Raw genomic sequence first — 21,127 nt, forward strand, 5'->3', positions numbered from 1 at the left:
TTATTGAGCAGTTACTATGTGCCAGGCATTGCTTAAGTGCTTCATATGGATTACGTCATTTAACCCTTATAGAAGCTCTATGGAGATAGAGGTTATTATGCCCATCTTTATAGATGGGGAAACCTAAGGCACAGAGACATCAAATATCCAATCAAGGTCACGCAGCTCATGAAAGGCACAGCTGGAATTTGAACCCAGAGGGCACTCACCATATATACGGAGAGTCAGCCCGAAGCTCAATCTTCAGCTCAGGCTGTCATTTCCAACAGTCTGTAGGGTATACCCTCAAGGGCTTCTGTAGCAGCTCAGGCTCCTTATCTTCCTCCCAAAACAACTTTCCCTCAGACTCTCCCATGTCCATTCCTGTAACTGTTCTTCTCCCGGTCACCTTGGCTCAAGCTCTTGTGTTAATTTTGTCTGAAGGGGACTTCCAGCTCCTTAGAACTTGAGAGTTTCTCAGTTACTAAGTAGCATGGTCCACTCTTTCTCATCACTGTCCCTCGAACTCCAAACCTCTAACTCATCCATGCCTTTCCAGTGCAGACCCTCATGACCGTGCTGTCTAGTTCTCCCAACTTCCAGTCCCCCTCTGCTTGAGTACACTCTGTACAGTACCACTTACTTTGTTAACATTGTAGCTGGGTAACATTGACTCCCTTGCAAAATAACATCCTTCTCCTATGTGTGCCTTCTGGTCTTTCCTGTAACTAAGACGGGGACCAGCCCTCTGATTTTGACCTTGGAATTCCATTCTGGGAGGAGGGCTATCCCAGAGGCCCTAGTGACTGCAGACCAGCTCTCCAAGGAGCCAGAGGTCACTGAACTCAGCTTTGTGAAATGGCACCAAGTTGGCCCAGAGGCCTGGAGGCTGGGCCCTCTCACACAGTGGTAGGCAAAGTCCAGAGGAGAGGACAGCAAGGGCATTGTAGCATTTACAGAGAAGTATGCATGCTTAGGGAAGGAAGAACATGGGGAGAAGTACAGAACTGGTCTAGGAGAGTAGGTAAGGAAGGCAAAGCCAGGGAACAACTTGCAGACCTAATTCATCACTTCAGGAATTATTAGGTAACTTCCACAGTCAGGAAAGGCTTTTGATGGTTTGAATGAATGGATTTGTAGATTTGTAAACCACGAGTGAAGTGTAGTCAGCTCCCCTAGACTCCTTCCTCCTCTGTACAGAAGCATTTATTTTTGTCTTTCCTTATAGCTCATATCCGCTTTAAGTCCCAGTGACCCAAGTTATTGTTCTTGCTAAATCCTCGGAAGTCAGCACATTTGTGCAACTCACTCGGGACTTGCCTAACAAGGGCACAAACACACCACATACTTGGGATTTGCTTTCTCCAGGAAATATGCGTTAATGTCTGGCTGGACCATTCATTCCCCACACGTGCGGCTTGGCCCTTGAGAAGCTATCAGGTTTAACTCCTGTCAACAGAGTCTGTTTCCTGGGGTCCACAGCACCCCAGTCATGAAGTGTATTTCTCCATCCTTTACAGTACTCTGCATCTCCTCCTTGCCTCTGCTCTGTGCTCTTTACGGAGGGTTGGTTTGTTTGTTTTACCATTTATTCCTTCTGGGTGTCCCGGATCCTCCATTTCCTCTGTTATGGGTTCCGTCTTCTCCAGGGCCCTTTCTTCTCTGGTTGAACACGCTGCACCAACCAGAAGCCACTGTTACCCTTGGTGAGAGCTAACAAGCAGTAAAGGCAGGAAAAGGAGGGGAGAAGGGAGGGGTGGCAGAGTTTCTTACCGCGACTTTGGAGTTCCCTCAAAAGGCCAAGTCAGCATTCTGGGGGACCAGACCCAAACCTGGTCCTGCTGCCCCCTGACCTGCGAGCCTGTAAAGTCCTGAAAATGGCTGCCAGTGCCTCCTGGCTAGCTGGCTTATCAAGCTTTGCTGAGCCCAGATGGAGTTTTATAACAGGTGTTTCACCTCCTCCTCTTAACATGCCAGCAAAGGCCCACCATTTTAGAAATTATAACTTTAAAAAAATATTCAGGGACACCTGGGTGGCTCAGTGGGTTAAAGCCTCTGCCTTTGGCTCAGGTCATGATCCCAGGGTATTAGGATCGAGCCCCACATTGGGCTCTCTGCTCGGCGGGGAGCCTGCTTCCTCCTCTCTCTGTCTGCCTCTCTGCCTACTTGTGATCTCTGTCTGTTAAGTAAATAAATAAAATCTTAAAAAAAAAAACTCACAAAACCAGGACTGAGTTTGCAATGGGTTAATTTTCTTTACTTCATTAACAGTACTTCTTGCTCCAATAAAAAACGTGTCAAAGTCATATTGAGCCTTGAGAAAAGCTCCTTCAAGGTGATATGATGGATGGCCAGCTTAAATTACTGATTGAGACAAAATTCACCTGAGCATTTTTATGGGTACTCGAGTCTTTTGTGACTAACACCAGAATTGAGCCTGGTTGAGGTAGAGGCTTATATAAATTGTCAAGTGCAGTATAAACACACACACATGCACACACACACACACACACTCTCATACTGACACATACACACATACTCTCTCACACACATCAGACATGCCCACACATACACACACACACACAGGTCGTTTTGTTGTTGTTATTCTTGTTTGTTTTTCTAATAAACTTGGCATTTGGCTTAAAAGAACATCAGGACATCCTGGAAGGAGAAGAGGAGCAGTGGAGGGAACCAGCAAGAGAAGAAAGCAGGGGCTGGAGGAAACCACTGTCACCACGCATCTAAAGGCTCTGGCCTCCAGAGCACAGATGTGGGCAGGGGGGAGTTTTTTAATGAGGCAGCCCACCAGGGCCTCCCTCACCCCTGGCTGCCCTCCGTAGATCTGCAGGCTGAAGGTGGAGCAGCAAGGAATGGGCCTCGTGGTCAGGGACCTGCCTCCTCCAGCACTTCTATTTCTGCCTCCTGAAGGATTTTCAACTCTACTGCCCACAATGCCTTTGATCACTTTACTAGCTCTCCGACTGCATGGGCATGCAATAAAATAGCAGGGGAAAATATTCTACATAGTTTAGTCATGGGATGAGTTCCTTGCCAGGAAATGTGTTTCCCAGTTTCAGGTTTTCGTCCCAAATGAGCAGCAGGAACACAGGCAAGACACTCATCCTCTTGGGCTCCATTTCTTCGTATGTGAGAGGAGGGTGTTTGGTGAGGAAACTCAGTTATTTTCTGATTTTATTTATTTTTTTAGAAAGAGAGGGCATATGTGCATGCAAGTGTTGGGGAAGAGCCTGGGGGATAGAGGAAGAGGGAGAGAGAGAATCTTAAGCAGGCTCCATGCTCAGTGGAGCCTGGTGCAGCGTTCCATCTCAGGACCACTGAGATCACGACCTGAGCCCCAAAACTAAGAGTCAGACACTTAACCCACTGAGACACCCAGGTGCCCCCTTTTTTTTTGGTTTTAGAGAGATTTAGGAATCTATTTCAGTCTAGCCTGTGAAGCAGGAGAAAAATATTTGGCTTCTGTTGGCAAAAATATATGTGATTCATTTTTGAAAGAGCACATTTGTCTTAAGAATTTCTCTTTTGAGAGGCAGATTATCTGCTGAGATTATAGGGGGAAAATGTCCACAAGTCCTGATATTCGTTGAAATTAGAAATATTCCAAAAACATATTCCCCTGTTGAAAATCCCCATTGGATTATAACCTTACTGTAGTAGAAATTTTAAAAGTTCATAGACAAGACAGACAAACCAACATAATGGAAAAATACTGAGCTGTCAAAGTGCTATTTGTTTGAACCATAAATACAAAACAAAGCAAAACAAACTGCCCAAGCCTTTTAAAGGCCCTAGGCGAACCCCCTAGAGAAAACAAACCTCTATCTTAGTGCTTAAAGGATAAATCCTGGCTCAGATCCAAAAATACAAAGTAAAGGGTAGGTAGGTGAGGAACAAACAGATTGGAAAGTATTTCCTTTGCTTCCAGAAACTCCCAGCTCCAAGGAAGTCCCCAAGCTCTCAGGCCAGGAATTTCTTGCTTGCTCATACGTCACAATAGAGTCTATAGAGCTTTCAGAGCTCTCCCGGGGCCTCCTGTCCTGTTCAATAGGAAAGGTAAATTTGATCTAAGAAGGATTCTGGGCAAATGCCCCTTGGTTCCCCAATCACAAAGTAAGATGAATTTTAGGAGAGTCTAGGAGTGTTTGCCTTGAAGGTCATAGCTCTGCCCCAGCCTCTGTTTGGGCCTTCACCTTAGGAGAATGAATTAGTTTATATTTTGAAAAGGAATAAAAAAGCAGGAGAGGAGGCATAAGAAGACCAGTGCAAAGGTTCCTTCGTGATTCTGCAGATCTCTGTTTCAAATTAAGGAGTTGCAAAAGTCATTTACACCCTAAACTGGTTTGGCCTTCTTTCACAAGGGCAATTTCTTTCATCCATTAGGCACCAGCTGGACGGGAAACAAGGGTTTATCAGCGCTCGGCCATTCACCCTGGCCTAGTGACTTACAGAAAGTGGGTTCCCAGAGGCTACGATACTGCACCACAGTGGCAGGAACCACACACTTGATGTCAGGAGCCCCCTCTACAGCTCACACATATCCAGGACATAGCCAAAGGAGCTAGTTTCAAACACTAAAGGTTTTGGGAGGGGGGCGTTGCTTTTAATTGAAAAATTTTAAATAACTCACCTTCACCGCCAAGCCAATAGGACTCTTGTAGAAGGAAGTACCAAGGAAGTGGGGTTCCATAGTCCCCTAGATATGACAGGGAAATAAGGAAAAAGCTTTGGTAGTCCTACTAAAGCTCTACAAAATCGAGAATTTTTCTATTTGAACTTCAGAGTATAGCTATAGATATCCATAGTTCATCAGCATTACATAGCTATCCATGGGCTACGACACAAAGACTACTCCTCCCAATGTGTTTTAATTTAAAAGGCACTTTTTTTGGGTGCAACAGCTTTCCAAAAAAAACATTTTATTAAAGAATTTAGGGGCGCCTGGGTGGCTTAGTGGGTTGGACCTCTGCCTTCGGCTCGGGTCATGATCCCAGGGTCCTGAGATCAAGCCCTGCATCGGGCTCTCTGCTCAGTGGGGAGCCTGCTTCCCCCTTCCTCTTTCTCTGCCTGCCTCTCTGCCTATTCGTGATCTCGCTCTGTCAAATAAATAAAATCTTTAAAAAATTAAAAAAAAAAAAGAATTTATTCATGCCCTTTCTCAACAATTACCAGATAATAATAACGATGATGACTGTCACTAACATTTGTTGAATGCTCTTTCCATGGCAGGCATTATGTTGTAAGCACTTCTCATGAGTTAAAAATTTAATCCTCAAAACAACCCTAAGAGATAGGTAGTAGTATTCTTGTGGATAAGGAAACAGAGGCACATTGACTTTGAATCATCTGCCCAAGGTCACAGCTAATTAAACAGAGAGAGGTACTGAAATGGGTAATCTCGTTCTAATATCCCTGATCTCAACCACCCCATTCTACTGGATCCCAAGGAAAAGACTCCCAAATTTCTTGGCTAGCTCTCTTAGCAGACTTTGCTCCCTATAAAATGTTAATTTTGTGAGAACACACGATCTTTGCTTATTTAATATTATCCCATGTTCCATGGCCACTGGACTGTCAGACCTTCAAGGACAGGTTTGGGTCTGTCTAGTTCCCCAAAACTAGTGCTAAGCCTCACATACAGGCTCGGCTCAGTAAATAGTTACTGGACAAATTAAAGCTTTAGCTTGGCTAAAATAAAGCTCTTGAATTACAGACAAATTGCATTTTCAATCCAACTAGTTTTCACTTATTGTATCTCCTTCTAGTGGCATAGTAAGATAGAAAAGATGATGGAAGACAAGGTCAAATGTATTGCTCAAAATCAGCATTATGGGTTGCATTGTGTCCGCCCCCCCCCCCAAAATCATCAAAAAGATATGTTGAGGCCCATGGAAGAATGCAAATAATACGTGGTCTTATCCCCAGTTCCCAGCACACAGCTTATAAAACCCCGGGGATTCCCTGAGCAATGGGAATGTCTTTTGTTGTTCACAAAGAGCTGAGCCCCTTTCTCAACCATACCTGAATTTATGCTAATGAGGTAACTCAGGGGAGGGTCCCTAGATAGCTTCAGGATGGGGCTGGTCACCAGACCAGACCTGGGAAAAGAGGATGGAAACTTTCAGCCCTACCCTCTATCTTGAGGGAGGAGAAGGGGGCTGGAGATTGAGTCATAAAAACGCTGGAATGAGATTCAGGGAGCTTCCAGGTTGCTGAGCACATCAAGGCCCTGGAAGGGTTGTGCACTTGAAAGCTCCAGGCACACTCCTCCTGCCCCTCCCTGTATGCATCTCTTCCATTTGGCTGCTCCTGAGCTGTATTCTTTATTATAAACTGTAACTGCAGGTAGACTACTTTTCCTGAGTTCTGTGATTCGTTCTAGTGAATTACTAAATCAGGTGGGTGGTGGCTGTGAGAACTCCTGAATTTGTAGTCAGTCTGACAAAAGCGTGTGTAGCCTGGACACTGTATTTGCATCTGGCCCCTGAAGTGGGAACAGTCTTGTAGGGCTGAATCTTTCTGTGGGGTCTGTGCTAATTCTGGGGGGTTACTGAACAGGGTAGAACTGAATTGATTGTTGGACACCTGGTTGCCATTAGAGAAATAGCTGATGTTGGAAGGGGAGGGGTTGACACATTTGATAGCAGAAAAAAAAGATACCAGAGTCCTAACCCTTGGCCTTGTTTGGAAATAGTTATTGCTAATGTGCTTAGTTGAGATTAAGTCACTCCAGACTATGTGGGAGCCTAATCCAATCTGACCGGGTGTTCTTACAGAAAGATGGCTGTGTGCAGACAGACATACACGCACAGGGAGAACACCGGGTGAAGACAGAGCTTGTTGAAAAACCACCAGAAGCTGAAAGAGGCAGGGAGGGCTCCTTCCCCTGCAGATTCCAGAGAGAGCATGGCCCCACCAACACCTTGATTTTCTAGTTCTAGCCTCTAGAACTGTGAGACACCCCTGCCCCCCCCAAAAGTAGTGTTTTAAGCTACCCAGTTTGTGGTGCTTTGTTATGGCAGCCCTAGGAAACTAATATAATTACACGGCTAGGATCCAAACCCAGGCCTCCTGGCTCAGCCTAGCAATCTTTCTCCTATTCCAGGGCTGCTGCCAATATATTTCTCCCAAAAAAGGCTGCCTTGAGATGATGTGAGTTCATCCTTCCCCAGAGACTGGACCCAGCCTCACCCTCCCCTGCCTGCTCCCGGCCACGGCTGCCACAGCACAAGGTGGTTGTTGGTTGACTTGGAGCCCATTCAAATGGAAGTGAGACTTCTCCAGCTACCAGGAAATAATAATCCAAAAGAAAATTTGATTTCTACAAAGCAACTATGAAACTGTGTGAACACCCAACTTTGATTCAGGAGTTGCTTTTCAATACTGCAGATCAGTCAGGTATTTATTCAATGTCCACCAAAAGTCAGGCACTACTTGTGGCATCAAGCCTATAATATTAAACAAAACAGACTGGGCCTACTCTCATGGGGTAGAGAGTTAACATGCAAACAAGTTAAGATATGTCATGTCAGATAGTGATGTCGCAAACGTAAAGTTGGGTAAAGGGGACATAAGCACTGAAGAACTGTGTTTTATATAGGAGTAGCTATTTAGATATTTGCAATCTGAAAAGATCCCAGTGATATGGTGACATCTGAACTTAGATCTGAACAGAAGTGAGGAAGTAAGCCTGCAGGTATGGGGGATGCAGAAACATGCTGCAGGCAGTGAGAACAGGTACAAATGTCCTGAGGAGGAAATGCACTGAGTGTATTGAAGAACAGTCATTAAGGAGGTGGATGTGGCTGGGGCAGAGAACATGAGGGAGAAGGGAAAGACATGAAATGAAGAAGACCGTTAGTTGGCTGCTGATAATGAAGCATCTTAGAGGCCAGGACTGGGACACTGGGTTTTCCTCTGAACAAGAGGAAAAGCCACCGCAGGAATGCGAACAGAAGACAGATATCATCTGACCCAGCTTCGGAAAGGGTCACTGAACACAGTGTGGAGAACAGACTGGCAGGCAATGATTATGGATGGAGGCTTGGACTGGGATGGTAGGGGTGGAGGTGGTGACAAGGGATCAGATTCTGGACCTAATTCTCAAGTAGAGACACCAGCACTCACTGATGGATTTTTGATTTAAGCTTAAGTTTCAAATGCTGGCTCTGAAGGCCCAAATTGAAAGAGCTTAGAAAGGATAAGATTTAAACTAGATGAAAGGTGGGGGAAGGCTGGGGATCTGAGGAACCCGATATCAGGACCTTTACCCTATGGGAGTTGGCCCTTACCTGGAAACACCTGGTCAAGGTACCAGGCAAGCAGGCCATATAGAGCAGCATCGAGGAGCATCATCTTCATGGACATCAGGAAACTGAATTCATCCCCTTCCATGGGACTTCTCCCAATATTGTTCCACTGCAACCCCAGGCCTTGTTCCTCAAAGCGAGCCAGGTACTCAGTGCCAAACCCAAATGCCACAGGAGAGAGCAGGCTCTGCAGTGAGACAAAGAGGGCACACTAGATGAGCGGTGGACTTTCAACCCACCCGACAGCCACCAGCTGTCCACAGGGTAGGGACGAGGCCCGAAAGAGTGGTCCGGCTCGTGTCCAGGTATAAGGATAACCCAGGGAGGGCATAAAGCAGTTTTCCCACAGGAAAGGGAATTCGGGAAATGCCCAGGGACCTCACACAATACTCACGAAGCCACCTCCCATCTGTTCAATGGAAGATAGTCATGTAACGGGAAAAACAAACACCACAAAAGCCCAACGTACCAAAGGACCAAAGGTGCTCAGGTTCACCTTCCTACCATTTCCCCCTTCTTCCTACCTCTTTCTTGAGATCACACAGTTCTTGATGGAACAAAGAAGATAGCTTGAGCTATTTTGTGTGACTCCCATTAGAAGGGTCCACAAAATCATTAGTGTCCTAGGGTGCCAGGCAAGGGATGGTCCTATGACCTCCTAAGGTCTAAGAGTGAGGCCAGAAGAACCTCAGATTCCACTGATGTCATCTTTTCTCCTCTCCATACTGAGACCAATCTTTTCCTTGGGTTTTCGGTAGAGAGAACAAGTCAACTAAACAGGTGGTGTGCAAAAGGAGTTTGAAGAGGAGGGTCCCCAGCCAAGTCCCCCACAGGCGGTCACCAGCATGGCAGAAAGAGCAACTGGCTATTCTCATTTCCTCTGCTCAGAGGTCTCTCTGCACTTTGTAGGACCCAGGGTGGGGTTCAAACTGTCTATAGAAGGAAGAGATTCCCCAGCTGTATATTCACAAAAGCCATTTTAAAAAGTCTCAGCTCAGCCCCGGTCCACACACTGCGAGAACTATAGTTTCTTGGTGGATCCACACTCCCATGAAGATAGCTGTGGCCTCAAAGTACTGATATCTACTCACGATATTAAGTTAGCCAAGTTCTGCCCATAGGCTGAGTCATAAGGATTTTTTTGCTACCAGCCCATTGTGATCGTTTTAGAAAACTGGTGTTATAAATAGCAGCAATTGATTCCTTGTTTAACCTGGGAAGTAAAAGGCTGCCCTGGCAGCTCTGTAGCCTAATCAGTTTGGGTTATTAGAGCAGCGTATATCTTAGATCTTTCCCAATAAGAAGCAGGTGGTAGTCTTCTCTTGACACCACTGCATAAAGAACTGTAGAGGGAAGTTCTGGAGGACAAGGAAAGCTGTACCCTAGAGAACCCAGAAGCCAGTTAAGCCTGGTTAATGAAGAGGGTGGAAATGGCCTATTTGAAACTGATTAGAGAAAAAGACAGTGATGTTAGTTTGGGAATTGTGAACAAAGATGCCTGTCTCTCAAACAATCAAAAGTCCATTTCTAGAGTCCTGTCCTGGCAAGAGGGCTTGGCTCCTAACTGGTTCATTTCTGTACTCCTTTCTGCATATAGTGGTACAGCATGGCAAAGATCCCCTGTAAACTACTGGGTTCAGGTGTTTATGGAGAGAAACAAACTCTTTTAATGAATGGAAACATCTCTCTGCGCCCAGCAGTTGGGGGCACGCTCCTTTCCCTTGGCATCTTCTCACATGCTGTAAAAAGAAAAGTGAGTGAAACGTCCTAGGCGGTTTCCCTCTTGTGGGAACACAAAGGACCAGTGAGTTAAACTGGTTTTTTTTTAAAGATTTTATTTATTTATTGGACAGACAGAGATCACAAGTAGGCAGAGAGGCAGGCAGAGAGAGAGAGAGGAGGAAGCAGACTCCCTGCTGAGCAGAGAGCCCGATGCGGGACTCGATCCCAGGACCCTGAGATCATGACCTGAGCCGAAGGCAGCGGCTTAACCCACTGAGCCACCCAGGCACCCTAAACTGGTTTTTGATTGCTTCCCAGGACAGACTCATCAGGCAGGTTTGGAAAGGAGGGGCTGCTGGGTAGCTCAGGATGAAGATAGCCCCAACTTTTGACCCTGTGCCTTTTTATACCTATGTCCTTTGGGCCCCAAAGGCAAAATGGGTCCCCACAAAGGGCAGGCCAGTTTTCCAGAATGACTACAGATGCCTTTGTGAAAACATTTTGCATATTAGGAGCAAGCCTGAGGTCCCTCACCACAGCCATCTTGAGGTCAGCCGTCATCCGGTCCTGCCAGGCGAAGCAGAGAATGTGGGGCAGGTAGAGGGTGAAGTAGATGACGCCACTGCAGGCTGCTGCCAGGCTGGCCCTGGAGAAGAAGGTGCTGAGCAGGAAGCACTGCATGATCGTAGCCGTGGAGAAAGCCAACAGGAATAGGAAGAGAATGAATGGATCGCTGTAATGCAGGATCCTTCCATGCTGAAACCAAAGAGACCATCTGAGTCAGTACTTTCCACCCATATCCAAGGCACATCCCTCCCAGGGGGCAACCTCTGTGCTGTGATTCTGGGCCTTCAGAAGCCCTCTACTCCAGAGTGACCTCTCCCACCGTCTCTCGTGGGTGCCAAATTTCCACAGTTAAGACTCAATGCTGTTGAATTCTTTTACTCCTCTGAGTATCGGTCTCCCTGGGAGGGCAACACATTAGGCTGCCTATCAGCATGAGTAATCATTATGTATTAAGTATGTATTAAGTAAGCAAATCTTTGGTGGGAAGGGAGAATTAAGCCTATAGGGGCTAGGGGAAGGGGAAAAAGATCTTAGAGCATCAATAGCTCCAAGATACACTGAGTAGATGAGGGACAAAAAAGCAGGTAGGAGACCCCCCCTAACGATCTGTAACATTTTGCTTAAGGCCTGGCCTGACTCTATCATGTGTAGTTATATTCTGAGATTTACTACTCACAATAGTGAAAATATCAGCAGTTAATCCATATCACTTGAAAGTAGATTAATCCTCCCCCTTTGTCACTATCATACAAATACATAGAACCTGGGGCAATATTCAGTATCTTGGACATTATTAACTCATGAGTCAATCACTTTGGCTATGTAGAAAATACGACCAAATTAGCCATTTTCACTAAGTGAGCTGCTGCCTACTTCCATTACAGGATACACTGAAATGTTCAAATTTATTAGGTCTTATTGTTCCTCCTTTATTACACAGACCTCCTATGAGGAATTTTACCCTTTGAGCAGAACTCCAAATACATATACATCATCTTGTTCTTTTCTGGGGAACATAAAGGTACACATAGATTCATCTCTTGAATGGGTTCTAATCAATTGTTAGTAGCGTCCTAAAGCACTGGGATCTTAATAGGAAAAAAAGAGACAATGAGCAATATCTGTCCTGCTTGTGCGAGAGCTGAGAGGCACAAATGTGTCATCTGTCTGCCATTGCTACTCTTTCTCCCTCATTCACACTCTTATGCCTGCCAGGCACAAACGGAACAGACTGAAAAATAGAACAAAACAAATGACAAAGGAGGGTGGAGGAGGGCTATGCTTAACTAGAACCAAACTCTGAGGAACTCTATCATGAAAATCAAAATTGGGACTCAGAGCTCCTGGCTTTGTGTGTCAAAGAGCTCTCCACATCACCCTGGAAAGCTCACTCCTTTTACTTAGTCTCACAGCCCAGTAAAAGTAAGCCCACAGCTGAATACCTGACTATGGTTGGAAGAACTTTGAGATGGTTGTTGGTATTCTCAGAAGAATAAAATCCGTGTCTTATCCCAGCTCAAAACAAAGTTCCACAAGCTTCTAGGCCCCTACAGTCTCTCAATGACTTCAGGCAGAGATGAAAGAAAATCACTGGGCTGACCCAATAGCCTCACAGGCCTTGGCTTCCTCTAAGGACCACTTTTCTTTTCTGTTCCTAACAGCCTGAATAACTGGAACCTTCCCATTGTCCTAGCTTCCAGCTTCTTTCCTGCACTGTTGAGGTGGGAAGGAAGGACAAGGCAAAGATGGGAGCGTCATTGTAAGGAATCCTATTTTGTGTGCAAAGCTCTGTTTCCGTCATCCCTGGAACAATATTCTGGTTCCCACAAGGAGAAACCCCTTTGTGCAAGAAACTATTGGTGAACGTTCTTTACCTCACGTCCTAAAAGCTTTGAAGTCTTAATGCCCATTCTTAGGAAGGCAGATCTCCATGTCACTGAACAGACACTTAAAGATATCATACATGTTTATGCACTTTGCGTAAGTCAGACGCGTAGCATTTTGACTGCTTTGATTAGGAGGGCACAAAACATCTTGGAAATGGGAAAAAGGGCAGACTGAAGGATGGGAAGGAAGAAAGGAGCCCTAGAAGAACACAAGGAATGCAGCTTCTCCCCCCATCTTTGTGGATCTCAAGGACCCTGCAAATTTAAAGCCACAAATTTAAAGCTAGTTTGCTTGAGCAGAATGATCTATCAGCATTGGTTTTGATAGGACTCTAGCACAGGGTTTGACTAAGGCTGAAAACAAACCCCTTCCGAATTAGTACATCTTACTGCAAAGAGATGGGGTAGGATCTGGTTTAACTGAATATCTGCTGGATGGACAGGAACATTCCTGGCACTAGTATGGTCCAGCATGGGATTAAACACACCCTTAGCGAGAGTCTATGGTTCAGCACACATATTGCTCAGTGTAGAAGGGCACTAATATGATTATGGTAGAAAAATGAAACAAGCTTGATAACATCATAACAGGAACATGCAAAGCCTAAATCTGACATTTATACCAAATCCCATCAAATAAATATTAAAAGCTACCCAAATTTATGAACTTGTCATCTAACAAGTATAAAAGATCATCTACTATGGAGGAACTAAAAATGGGGGAAAGAACATATTATGAAATAATATTTTATTTCCAAGTCTAGCTTGTGAGGGAGCTGCAGGTTTGCAGATGATGGGCCTATGTGTACTGCCTGCAGCTATAAGAATTCCTACCGCTGAGAAAAGACAGACTCTAAGTTCTATTCTTTAAAATGCTTTGGACCCTTTTCAGACAGCAGAACATCTTTGGTCAAGCCATGAACGGTGTGACCATGATGGTAATGAATGAACAGTCTAGTTCTGCTCTCCTAATACAATGAAAAGGCTCTTCACATGCCAATCTCAGCTGCCAGTTGAGACAGTAATCCCAGGAAAACACTCTTTGTACTCATTTCTTTTCTGCCTGGAAAGAGAGAACCCTTTGCACATACAGTCACGCTGTAGTGGGCTCTCCGAACAGCAGCTTCTCCAGATAGTCCACAGCATAGGGCTAGATAATCTACGTGGACTGCGGCTCCTTGGGCAGGAAGTGGGAGTGGGGAACATGCCATGATACCGGGGTTCCTGGCAGACGGAGACACTCTGAGTATTTTCCACCTTGGCTGAAATGACTGGGCAGCTGCATGTGGCCACATTGGCTGAAATGGCTGGCTAGCTACATGTCAGGCCATCCTTGGTGGCCAGATGACTAATGCAGGCATGAGTTCATTAACAGGAGGAAAAGTGGGAGGTACAACATTATTCAAGATTTTCTGGGCCTTCTCCATCTGGCTTACCATGATGAATATGGTCAAAAGGAAGATGCTCATTGACATGATAGAGAAGCTGTCCAGGAACCAGGTACACCAAATCACTGCATTGGAGACACCCTGATTTTTCAAGGTCTCCTTCAGTCTCAACTCCTTCTCCAAGACGATGCTCTTTACAGTCATAGAGACAGAGTAGATCCAGGCCAGCACCATGAAGATAGGGAAACAGCGGTTCAGGATGATCATAAAACTGAAGCAAGAGGAGAGAAGCAGAATCGTAGAATGCCCCGTACCTGGTAGAGGTGGAGTAAATGTTGGTTGATTGGATGTGTTGAGAACAAAGCCCAGATGGAGGGAAAGGCAGAAAATCCCCACAGGCATTCACTGGGTTTGACTCTTTTAATACACTGCACTTTGCCCTAAAGGATTACTTGTTCCTTAGAGCAAGAGGGTAGCTTTTTGGTTAGTCCAGATGAATGCTCTACAGGTTATATGCACAAAATAAAATTGTACTCTAGATCTTATACAATATAGACCTTCTTGCAATATCTCTTGGGGAAGAACTGCAAACCTGATACAGTTGTGACTAGAACAGATACAAGTCAACTGACACTGAAGTCCAAGAAGGCAAATCACAAACAAAGGGAACTGGTGTTGGTGGTAAGAGCAACAGTGGGGCCCCCTAGGGGTGTCAGCCACCTTAGCACTATCTATCCCAAAGGATCAAACTGAAGTTATGCAGGAAGGGGCACAAAATAACTATTCAGTGTGGCTCTTTCAGAAGACAAGTAACCCATCAATAAATCGATCAGTGATCCAATAGTGGCTAACTCTACCAGCCATGTACCAGTAGAGTAATTCCATGGATATTCATTGTAGCAAGCAGGATAGATTTGGTATTCTGGAATTACTTTACTGTGAACTTTACACATATTTCCTCTGTGCTTGATGTGCTAGTAAAGTCCTTGGGATTATTATGTAGTAAAAATTGTTGGTTGTCACAGGAAGGGCTGATTCCAGAGCAGGAGGGTTCTCAAGATGGCCTTAAGGAGAGAACCAGAAATTCATAAGGCCTGCACTTCTGGGACCTGCCACCAGAGGGCTCTCCCAGTCTAAATGCCTAGACTCCCCACTGCCTCCTTATTGTGCACCCCACTACCCTGCCAGACACTCCCATTCTGATCCTAAACGTAGAACTGGGCTTTTGCCCCTGGCTCCGCATCCCATCTCTATCGTCCAAACCCAAACTGACTACAGAACTGCCGCTGTTACCTCTTTAGTCTTCGATAGACTTGAGGAAGGGAACCAACTGCACTACGGTGTAGAGGGAGGGTTTCCTGTGCACATACTGGGCTTTATCTTAACTGTTGGTCAGGTGGCAATTTAACTTTTCCTTTCTTCAGGTTGTGAGTGTTTCTCTCCTTCCTGAACATTACTGACACAATGTGCACTACGGTGAACTTCCCAGTTTTTCCCTAGAGGTTGAACCCTAAGCCACTTGTAGGTCTGGGCTCCTGTCCTGGGTGTCTTCCTGCCCCCATCCACCATGGTAAATGAACCCACCTACTCCGCTCTTCTCTGTCCCTCTCTCTAACATCTCCCCAAAACACCTTGAGAAAATAGTAGCCTACTTGCTTAGCTTGCTACTGGCCAACAGATGTATAAGCCTGGGGGTGAGGGTGGGCAGGAAGGGAGGGTTCCAGCTCATCCAACACATTCCTCTACCTTCTCATTAAGCATGCACCATGGGAATGTTAATTAGGGAATGAGCTGCATTATTCTGAGGCTCCTAGGAACCAGACCTACTTGCAATGCAGAGTCCTAATTTGCTGATTTGGCAATCATTGGGCAAACACTCTGACCAGAACTCTTCCACATACCAAACATACTACGTAGTGGAATCTTAAATAGCCTTTGTCCCCTTTCCCAACCTCACTTCCCTTGCTTTTATTTTCACCTTCCCTTTCCCACCCACAACACCAAATCCTTTCTCCCTGCCACTTCCCTTGCCCATCTGGCCCTGCCTGTGGTCTGGGAGAAGTCGCTCATCATTCAGAGCTCCATTCACTTCAAGCTGGCTCCACTCCCTGGGTTTCTTTCCAAAGAGACTGAAGCTTGGGGAGTACTCCTGTCCCACCCCAGCAACCTGATTAGTGTGTCTGGGAGGGAGATTGGAAGCCTCTGACTCACGAGTCATCCACGAAGCAGGGGTAAGGCATCTGCTGGAGATAGATTCCAACTGGAACCTCAACCTGGGCCTGACTCCTTGTGATCCCCCGTTCAATCATGTCCTGCAGATAGGCAAACCCTCCCCAGATGTATCGGAAATCTTCCACAGGATCAGCTCTAGGACCAGAATCCCAGTACCTACAGAGAAACCAGAGGGTGGGACAATGGTTGTGAATAAGAATGGCAGCTAACTGACACTGCACAGCACAAGGGGACTCGAAACTCACTCGTGAAACCTCTCCCCTAAAATGTTCCAAATCAATTCTGTTTTCTAGTCATAGTTTAAATCTCATTTATGAATAATGCCCACTGTTACTTGTAATGGCTTTAATTCAAGGACTCTACAATCAGCTTTATAAAATATCTTATCTCTTCTTAACTTAATCTTACTGACTTTTAGGCTGAGTCCTGTCTCAATCCCTCACTTTGTATCAAATGTAATTTCCCAGTGACTTTGGAGAAACCTCATCTGCAGAACATCTACATGAAGATAATTCAATACCTAGAGGTTTCCAACTTCAAATTGCCCAAAGGCCAGCCAGGGACAAGTGCTAAACTGAGAGCGTGATGACAAGGTAAATGAGTTCTCCTGGTTCTACCAACCAACAGTGCCAACTGGTTAGTGAGCTTAGTTCTCAGATACCCAAGTGTTTCTGTGCCTTTCCTCCCTATAAGGAAAAGGAGACCTGAGCCCAGAGTAGCCTCTGCTCCTTGCCACATACATTCCTGGGATGCACAGGGTCTTTGAGATTGCCTGACACATCACCTGTCTTTGATCTTATTGGTTTTCTCCACCACATCGATGTCCATCCGGATCTTGTACTTCACGTGGGGCGGCAGGGCACTGGTCCAGGGATACATGTCAGGGAACACGACACCAGCCCAGAACCTGTTTTCTTCCAGCAGAGACAGGGCTCGTTGAGTGAGCTGAATTTCATCATCATAGCTTTCAAACTTATCCAGGATCAAGCACTACGGATAATCACAAAGGTTGAGAGCTTTGAAGAACATCAACAGCAAAGACTCAACTGCAGGAAAAGGGCAGGGGATAAGGGGTGATGCCCTGGGGGGGGGGGGAAATGGGTCAAATGCAAGGAGATCTAGAAACTTACTGTTTGCTCCACTGTGAGGTCTGGTGTCACTCTGTCCTTATGTCTAGATTTGGGGGTAAAGGGGGCTTACAAACGTCAACTTGCTCTCACCCCTGCAGATTTAGTGAGGGCTGTTGGAGGCTGTCCAAATATGCAAGTCTTCAAAATGACAAAAAGACTCCCAGCTCTCACTCCCCAGGATGGGGAGGCAAGGGAGTGGGGTCAGGCTGGATACAGGCTGCTTTGAAGATCAGAAAGCAAGCCGATAGAGTTTTAAAGGGAGAGAGAGAGAAGCAGTCATAGCAGTGAACCTTCCTGCTTCTCAGCAAACACTCAGTGGTGGCCAGCTGAGGGAAGGGCAAGGAAGAAGAAAGAAAATAACAGAGAACCAAAACGATTTAGTCAGAGAAATCATTTCCAGTTACAGCTCTGACTGGTAATGTGGGCAGGTGAGGAATTTCCTAATAGGTCTTCTTTAAAATCATTATCTACAGAAGAGCAAAACTAAGATTTTCTTTTAATTTGAATATTGGGGTTGTCCAATAAATCTATAGATTTGTTAAAGTATTAGACTACCTGGGATCTGGTTTTTCCTTAACCTCTTGTTCCTATAATACACTAGGGTTATTGTGTCAATGTTTCTTTCTTAGAATGTAACTCACAAGAGGTCAGATGGCCTTGTCTTGATTAATTTGTTCAGCCAATACTTACTGAAGGCCTGTAATGTGCCAGAGCCTACTTGGCTCCAAGGATACAAGGAGGAAAGATAAAATCTCTTCCTGAAAGAAACTCTAGACCTAATGAGGGAGAGGTGTGGAGGAACCAACAATCATAATGCAAAATGACGGGGCTCTGATGAAAGCAAGCCCAGAGTAGTCTGGGAGCCATAAGTAGTAGCTAAGTCTACCTGAAGGAGTGTGGGAGGGCTGCCTGATGGAAGGGACTCATGAGGAGGACAAGGATGAGAAGGAATTAGCCAAAGGAAGAGAGCAGGGGGAAGGTGAGCTCCAGCCCAGAGAACAACAGATGGGGTTTCTGGAGACCTGTAAGAAGAGAGCAGAGTTTCCCATCCTTGGCTGTGCTTAGAACCACTGGGGAGCCTTATAAAGACACCTACTCTCAGGGCCCATTCCAAACAATGAAATCAGAGTCTCAAAAGTCAGGGCCAGGGCATCAGCAAAAGTCAGGTAATGTTCTCAGAATGCTTCTCTTGAATGCTCTTTAGGTCTTTGCACTGTGCGGAGAAGCAGAAGTAACCGGAGATGAGCGGCGAGAGGTGAGCACTAGGAAGGTGGGTGGCGACCCCCTCGTTCCCCTGCTGGACTTGCAGTGTAACCAATCAACAAGGGGCTTCCTAGGACACGAAGCTTTCCATGCTAAAATCAGGAGCTTTCCAGGCAAATTCTAAAAGGCCCTAAGAAACCAGTGGAGGGTTTTAAGCAAGGGTAGGACATGTGAGATCCAACTGTGTTTCTAAACAATCACTGGTCCAGGCAGGGGGGGAAGCAGGAAGCGTGGTTAGTAGACTGTTGTAATACAGGCTTAAAGGAACACATTATCTCATGCAGAGCCTGTGCGTTACCTGGAATCCTCAGTTTACTGAAGAGGAACCTGAGCTATAGGAGACTGCCAGAGGTCATACAGCTAGCATGTGTCTGGCCCTGGATTGCCTCCCCAGCTGCCAGAGGTCCAGACTTCTCCCCAACCCATTCTCCATATCAGGAGCACGGATACAGCCTGTTCCACTACCCTCCACGTGCTCCCAACTGTCCTATAGGATAGCACAGTTATTATTTATCCTCCCTTTGCAGCCCAGGGAACTTGGGCTCCAAGAGGCTGAGTCACTTCCCCAAAGTGGTAGATTAGGGTCAAAGCCTAGCTCATTTGATCCCACAACTCATACAAGGAGAAGTAGAGAAGCAAGGAAGGTGGACAAGTCATAAGGAGCTTTTCAGTGGGCTGAGCTCACGCCAACCTGGTAAAAAGCAAGCAAGCCCAATTCCTTCACCCACCCCCTCACTGCTAAGTCCCCCTCAGGCAGCCTCAGAGGGTGAGCCAGAAGCCTCCCCGTGCTGAGAAGCTGAGTCTGAACAACAAAGGACCGGGACACCTGGGTTAAAGTGGGTTAAAGCTTCTGCCTTCAGCTCAGGTCATGATCCCAGAGTCCTGGGATCTAGCCTGCATTGGGCTCTCTGCTCAGCGGGGAGCCTGCTTCCTCCTCTTTCTCTCTGCCTGCCTCTCCGCCCACTGTGATCTCTGTCTGTCAAATAAATAAATAAAATATTAAAAACAAAACAAAACAAAGGACTACAAACCCCACCCTCTTTGGTCTTTGGGCCTCTGAAACTAAACTGTCCCACCTCAGGCCTCATATCCTAAGAGAAGGTCCCAGGTAATGTTCTCAGTCTTCTAGATAAAAAGATTGAAAATAAAAGAAACTGTTAACATTCTAGCTGATGTGGGAAAGAGGAACACAGGTAATGAGAAAATAACAGAGGGCCAAGGCTTAAGTGACACCATAGTAAGAAGATCGATATTCTAAATGGAAGTGGAATTTCTTTAAAAAATGCCAGTAAGTGTAGTCACATATCATAGAACCAAGAAAAATAGGAAATTCTCTTTACCCAGCTCTTCTTTTGCAAACAGACTTCACCCAGTCTAATGCTGGTTAGTCCTTTAATGAGATAAAGGACTTAAGTACCTCATGACACCGAAAGTCCTTAATACATGTTTATTTCTTCCTCAGAATAACATAGGGTTTGCTATTTCATGGTTTTAGGTTTGGTTTTTTTTTTTTGGTGGTGAATATAGACTTTCACCACAGTTGAAGATCAAGGGCCTGGCTCCTAGGATTTGTCAGTACTTAATAGCACACTGCGGAGACAGAGAATTGGCAACCTGCTTGGGCAAGGACGCATCAAAACTAAACTGCTACGGTACTTTAAAAAAAAGAAGGAAAGAAAAAGAAACATGTTTAAGTTTCCTCTGGGGAGAGGTTATTCTACAAAAATGAGTAATATGGGAATCTCATTCTTAAAAAAAGAATCCGTTTGGGAACACCTGGCTGGCTCAGTTGATGGAGCATGGGACTCATGATTTTGGGGTTGTGAGTTCAAGCCCCATGTTGGGTGTAGAGATTACTTAAAAATAAAATCTTAAAATAAATAAATCGGTTTAGCAAGTTTAGGTCTGCATATATAGAATTTTAGTATTTAATTTGAATTTAAATTAAAGTGAATTTGAAATTAACTTTCTAAAATGAAAAAGTTATTTTGGAGATGGAAATTCTTCTTTGTGGTTTCTTTTAGTGGAGGTGAGTTATGACACGCACATGGAGTATTCTACCAATTCACTCACAGCATCACAGAGCATTTAGACAGGAGTCAGAGAGGTTTTATGATCTAATGTCTTGCTTCAGAGGGAGAAACAGCCTTGCCCAAGGTCGGTACAGATAAGGAGCAGACTCTGAATCCATGTCTTCAAATGTCAAGTCTGAAGGGTGGTGCTGTTTCCACATGTTACTCTAAGAGGAAGCCATACTCCACTGGTTACTATGCTGGTCATCATTGCTCTAGAGACAGTAGTTCCTGGAAGTCAGGGGCCATTCTTGTTCATTGTGGTCTCTGGAGAAGTATTTTCTCATGAAAAGGACTCAGTGGGTGTTTACTAAATTGAACTGATTTTAGAAGTCTTGATCACTGCAAGAAATACAGTTTTCCTCCTGTATTTCGAACATAACCCTGTACACCCTGATTCAGGGAATTGGGAATTAGGAATAATCAGTGAAAAGTAAGTTTTTGGTATAATGTTAATGAGAATATAATTTTCACTGAAGCAAAAAGGCTATTAAAAACAAATAAATTTTAATAATGTGGCTTTCTGAGCCATCGAGCTTATTCTCTTTGAACTCTCCTTTC

General features: G+C 45.3%; 1 protein-coding gene across 1 annotated transcript in view; it reads right to left on the minus strand.

The window, feature by feature from the left end:
* Nucleotides 1–21,127, minus strand: part of ABCA4 (ATP binding cassette subfamily A member 4) — an 87,819-nt gene that overhangs the window by 56,218 nt on the left and 10,474 nt on the right. The window contains exons 5-11 of the mRNA XM_059136745.1: nucleotides 16,886–17,091; nucleotides 16,081–16,257; nucleotides 13,918–14,140; nucleotides 10,563–10,784; nucleotides 8,289–8,493; nucleotides 4,628–4,693; nucleotides 1,565–1,654 (exon numbers count right to left, since the gene is read on the minus strand). Of these exons, the coding sequence (XP_058992728.1) occupies nucleotides 1,565–1,654; nucleotides 4,628–4,693; nucleotides 8,289–8,493; nucleotides 10,563–10,784; nucleotides 13,918–14,140; nucleotides 16,081–16,257; nucleotides 16,886–17,091 (1,189 nt within the window). The remainder of the gene's footprint in view (nucleotides 1–1,564; nucleotides 1,655–4,627; nucleotides 4,694–8,288; nucleotides 8,494–10,562; nucleotides 10,785–13,917; nucleotides 14,141–16,080; nucleotides 16,258–16,885; nucleotides 17,092–21,127) is intronic.

Source organism: Mustela lutreola, chromosome 10 (assembly GCF_030435805.1).
Source record: "Mustela lutreola isolate mMusLut2 chromosome 10, mMusLut2.pri, whole genome shotgun sequence".
Taxonomy (NCBI): domain Eukaryota; kingdom Metazoa; phylum Chordata; class Mammalia; order Carnivora; family Mustelidae; genus Mustela; species Mustela lutreola.